The sequence below is a fragment of the Chaetura pelagica genome, unplaced genomic scaffold (genome assembly GCF_000747805.2).
Source record: "Chaetura pelagica isolate M959 unplaced genomic scaffold, ChaPel_1.0 scaffold177, whole genome shotgun sequence".
NCBI classification, from domain to species: Eukaryota; Metazoa; Chordata; class Aves; order Apodiformes; family Apodidae; genus Chaetura; species Chaetura pelagica.
In genome coordinates this window covers 849166-854605 of record NW_009953803.1, presented here as the reverse complement: position 1 = coordinate 854605, position 5440 = coordinate 849166, and the positions used below count along the sequence as shown (strand labels likewise).

General features: G+C 45.4%; 1 protein-coding gene across 1 annotated transcript in view; it reads right to left on the bottom strand.

Annotated features, from left to right (window-relative positions):
- NDFIP1 (Nedd4 family interacting protein 1) overlaps positions 1 to 5440 on the bottom strand; it is a 31816-nt gene that overhangs the window by 12853 nt on the left and 13523 nt on the right. Inside the window, exon 2 of the mRNA XM_010001243.1 lies at positions 1022 to 1218. Within this exon, the coding sequence (XP_009999545.1) occupies positions 1022 to 1218 (197 nt within the window). The remainder of the gene's footprint in view (positions 1 to 1021; positions 1219 to 5440) is intronic.

Below are 5440 nucleotides of genomic sequence, written 5' to 3'. Positions count from 1 at the left end.
CATCTGTGTCCCAGACTGATGGAGCCTGCCCCTCCCCACCCTCCTGCCCTCCCAAAACAGAAAGTGAAAAGCACAGGAGCACCTTATCTAATGTACAGCAACAGGCAGAGCACTACACCACACTTGGCAGGACTTATTTTTAAAATAATGACACAGGATGTGTCCCTCCTGGCTTCATTAAACAGAAGCAGTCAGATTTTCAAATCCCAGGAGAGTCAGAGAAGGATCACTGCAAGCCTGAGGCCACCCATGATCAGTTTCTCCAGAGAGAGACTCCAAATTGTTTTCTGATGGAGGGGAAAGAGATTGGAATAAAAATCAAATGGGCATTTCTGAGCCCCAGCTGCTGAGACCCAGACCCAATAGAACATCTCTACAGTGTGTCCAGGCAGGACACTCTATCAGCAGCTTGAGAAACACAACATTGCAGATTCTCTCCAAAGCTGGCTGCCTGCTTGAGAAACTGACACTGTGCTGCATTTGTCTCACAAATGTTATTTGAAAAATTGACTTTGAAAGCTCTGGAGGGAAAAAATGACAAGACTTACCTTAGCCAGAATACTCTGATCCATAAGCAACACAAGACTAGCTGTTCTGCTAAAAGCTATTAGCCACTTGACAGCATGAAGACTCAGAAGTACAACTCTTGCATCCTGAGCTAATGAAAACTGCAGAAAAAGTGAATTCTTCGATCCCCTTTAAGTAACAAGTCATTTGTGGAAGGAGCACAGCATCATCCCAGTGCCAAATACTGAGAGGGGAACCACAAATCCTCGCAGCACTTTGATTTTAGTTGTCTCCAATCTACTGAGAACACTGTGAAATGTAACTTGAACCCTCCTTGATGGGATGACATCAGATGGATGTAACCAAAATACTTCTTCTAAACCACAAGTAACAACAGCCTCTCTGGATCAATTCTGATCCTTCACAGCCTTGGCAGGGATGCTGCAATGCCATCCATCAATAAGGAGAACGATGAAGAGAGCAATCCCAGCTCCTTCCTCTGGGCTGGACATACCTGTACCCTCGGCAGAAATGCTGCTGTAGGGCGGCGGCGCGTCGTTCACCACCGGGGCAGCCTCACCTGGCTCCTCTTCATTCTGCAGCTGAACAGACCCCCCCAGGCAGGAGAGGTTAATGGTGTGCCTCCCGTTCTGTGGAATTACCCCTCTAGTTTGAATTGCATACAACAGATTCTTCTGGAAGAAGTCTGCTCTACAGCAACACAGGACACTGCAGCAGCTGCTCAGGCTCCCTCTAAAGCACTCCCACTTGAAAGGTGGTTTTAAATAGCATCCTCACAGCCCTGGCCTCTGGCAAAGCACAGCACACCTCCCTTCAGTACCTTTCCACTTCCTCAGACTGCTCAGCCCACACTGCTTAGGAGCTGCATCCATTCCAGTTGAAGGAATACCACGAGATACCCAACAAAAGCCTACACTGCTGCCTGTGGCTTTGCCAAGGAAGGTGGGGATTTTTCCATGGATACATTATACAATGATAATGTAAGTATGAATTTTGCCATTTCCCTTCAACCTTTCACACTGTGTGACTGAAAAGAGACACACTGAAACAGAGTTTATTTTGTGCATTGCACTTCCCACAGGCTCTGTATAAATAACCAAGCAGCTCATCAAACACACAGCACCACTTGCATGAAGCTGGGATGCAAAGGTTGGCTTTGAGCAGAGCAGCTGGTGATGCCAGGCCAGAAGCATTCAACGCAGAAACACACCAGAAAGGAATTTACAAACTAGCTGCCATCTCATTTTTTATTTCTTTCCACTTCTCATCATCTTGTCAGCAAAGAAATTGAGCTGAGATGCAGAAGACAACTTACTTCAAAAAAGCACCTTGGGACTGAACCACCTGCCTGAACACAAAGGTACTGCCCTCTCCTGTCATCACCACAGAACCCTGCCACTTCTCCCTTAACATCTTCAACTGTCCCTCCTGCACACTCCTGCTAATGGTCTAGAAGTCATCCCTAATATTTTGCTTTCTTTTCTTTGGAGACATGTTGCCATTCAAGTCTTTCCCAAGCATTTAACGTGAGGAGGTGGGAGGGGAGGACACATTCTTATTTTATTTGTATATCTTATCAGGGGAAAAAAATCAGCCAATCAGCTCACAGTTCTAAATTAAAGTCTTGCTTTATACCTACCTTTTTCATGTCTTGGGTTTTTATTCCTTTTGCTGCCTTAGATCCAAGATCAAACTATCCATGTCCTCTATGAAAAAGCCTAAACTGTTTCTTACATTTAAATGCAATTCATTGGACCTTTGCATCCAAACCACAGCTGCACGGTGAATGGGGAGCCACCTCAGCCCTAAAAGATTGCAGAGAAGAGCATGGATTGTCTCTGCCCTTGCCCTCCAGGCACACACCCCTCCCAGCTGCACAACCCCCAGTGTGCACAGGAGGAGGACCTGCAGCTCTGTGGCACAGTGTCCCAGTGTCCTTGCTGGCTTTTCACCCAGATGTCCTCCTCACCCTGCTGTGTTAACAGCTCCACCTCAAAAGAGTTTGAAACACACCTGCTGTGAAAGGAGTTGAACCTGGTTTAAATGCCTTGAGTTGGAGGAAAGGAAGAAACTACACTGGGAAGCAGGAGAAAAAATTCAGCAGCACTGACAGCAGCACCAACAAGAACATCACAGCCCTGCACTCTGTGTCATTGCCAGGTGAAGCTCACCTTGCTGCTCTAAAGGGAGCCTCCATCCTCTCCCCATCCATTTTCCAAACAGGAGAGGTGGAAAAAAAACAGCTGGTCATCCCAATCCTGCTGGGTGAGGACTGCCCACGTGGCACTGAGCTGAACCACTCCTTGAAGGAGAAATTAAGCGATCCAGATGAAAATGTAATCCGCATTACGCCCGCGCAGCTCCCGCCCAGCTGCTGGCAGGAGCCATCTGCAACACCCTGACCCCGCCGCGGGTCCTTCCCTCCAGACGTGCCTCCATGGATGCAGCTTTAATTAGCACACCAGCAATTAACACCATAAGCTGCATCAGCTCCTGTAACAGCAATGCAGCTTCATCTTCTTCAAAGCAGCTAACTCAGCGTGAGCCTGTCCCCAGAAACAAAAATGCCTTATTTTATAAACTCCATGGAGTTCAGTCATTAAGAGAAAATGCAAACTCAAGAAGTAATTGCCTATTAAAATAAGCTTAAAAAAATAATAAAAAAGAGAGCACTGCTGCAGAACCCCAGGAGTAGCCTGCACACAGCACGAGAGCCAAACTAAGGGATAATCCTGTAAAACAGTCAAACTAGTGGATTCAGTTTCTCCCAGCCCCATATCTGCTCTATGAATTCTCAGAAATGCTCCACACCAAGCTTATTTTCAGTCCATCCATGAAAATTCAGTCCTTCTACACATTTTGTCTTCTGTGTATGCAGGACCCAGGCTATTAACAGAGGAGGAAAGACTCTGAATCACCAGGGACACTGGACACCACACGCCCTGTGCGACCTGCTCTCCTGGAGGAGGGGGGGGCAGAAATTTAAACCCTGATGTTTGTAAGAAGACACATACAACCTGAAAGTACAATCACCAAGGAGGGGGAAAGGAGAGCACCAGATGTGACAATACTTCAAGAGATGAGATAAAAGAGGACACAGATAGTTGAGAGTAATATTAATTCCTACCACTGGAATCCTTACAGGGTATTCTTTTCAGTGGTAAAAAGAAAAACACACTCTTACCACTGCCTGGTGTGGGAGAATGCAAGCTGAGTGCACTGCTAGCTCCAAACCACTGCAGTTCAGGTAATGACACAAAAACGTAGTTACTTCTCAAAGCTGAGCTAGAGGCCGTGGAAGGTACACAGTTATAGAAAACAGATTTTTCTCCTAATGGACAAGGTACACAAATGCCTTCCAGCCTTTTTAATAATTCCAGGCATCTAAAATTCAACTAAGTGCTTATTAGCAAAGCAGGAAGGGTTCATGTGACAGGAAGAATGAGTCATGGTCAACTCTGGCATGGCCCAGGCTGCCCTGGCTGGGTGTTCTCCACCTGCCCTGGGCAGCAGGGACACACCGTGGGCATGGCCATGCCAGGGGCTGCACAGGTAGCTCCCCCTGAGCCACTGCCCAGAGCCTTCAGAGCCCCAAGACCAAATTAAAACCATGTCTGGCTGGTCTGTTTTGCCAAGGCTTTGTGGTATTCTTCTACTTTTTTTTTTTTCTTTATATTATTTTATTTTCTTTCTTAGCTTTTATAATCCACTGATGGATTTCAGCTTATAAAGGGCAACTGTATTAATGTCATTTAAAATAGTCTTTACAGCAATGCATACACTTATTAAAACAAAATTTTGGCTGTGATTTTTTTTCACCAGATGGCTAAAACAACAGAAAGTTGCCTGGCAGAACAGGGGTAAGGCCCAGGGATGTTTATTTTCCAAAAAAAGCACCACCAGAAGCATGGCTCTGAGCAAGACATCCCCTCTGTCGGCCACTTCCCCCTGCTCGAGACATATCACGTGTGAATACACAGCAGCATTCAAGTTCAAAACTCACAAAATGTTTGGAAGTATTTCCACATAAACTCTGAAGAAAGCATTCCCAATAAATATCTCTGTTAATTCTTCCAAATTTTCTAAAAGTAGCACAGTTTTGGATCTTTCCCCCTCTCACCTTGCCCCAGGCCCTAGGCTGAAGCAGATACTCTTTATACAAAGTTTTTTTGTATAAGTCAGAATTACAAGCTGTGTCTCAGCAATACATCATCAGTGACACATTAACTCAGCACTCTACCATCAATGTTTACTGCATCTCAGTCCTTACTTTCTGTTCTGTCACGCACAGTAGAGCTGCACAGAAATCCCACAGGAATCCTGGAATGGAGATACCTCTAATCAGAGCTCATTTTTGTTGTTACTATGGTTTCTGTGAGCTTTCAAAACAGCAGATACTGAGGCTAATGACAGAGAATTGGTATTTTTTAAAAAGGAGACAGGATTGGTTTCTTCACAACAATGAAATCATCACCTGGGCAAGCAAAATGCTAAAAAAAAAAAATGTGTATCACTACTAAATTTGAGAGTGCTCCATCAAGGCAACAACCTGCCCACAAAAAGGTGACACCTCACTCCCACTGCAACACTCCTCACTTTTCTCCTTCCACATCTCTGGCCTTTTGGAAGCAAATTGAAGTTTCTACCAACTCCAAAGCACATGAGAATTCTTTTTATTGACTGACACTTCAGCCTGAACAGACCCTGATTTGAAATTCTGGCTTTTGCCCAACGCTGCTGCAGATTCCTATAACTTATCAGTATTCCCATAACTTAGTATCAGCTTATAAATCGGCAGGAATAATGATCAGCTATTAGAAGAGCCAATCCACATGCACCAGCCCCTCTTCCTCGATGAGCAGCTGTTTTCTCCCGCAGGCACTTGCAGCTGGTTTAACGGCAGGGGGGAGAG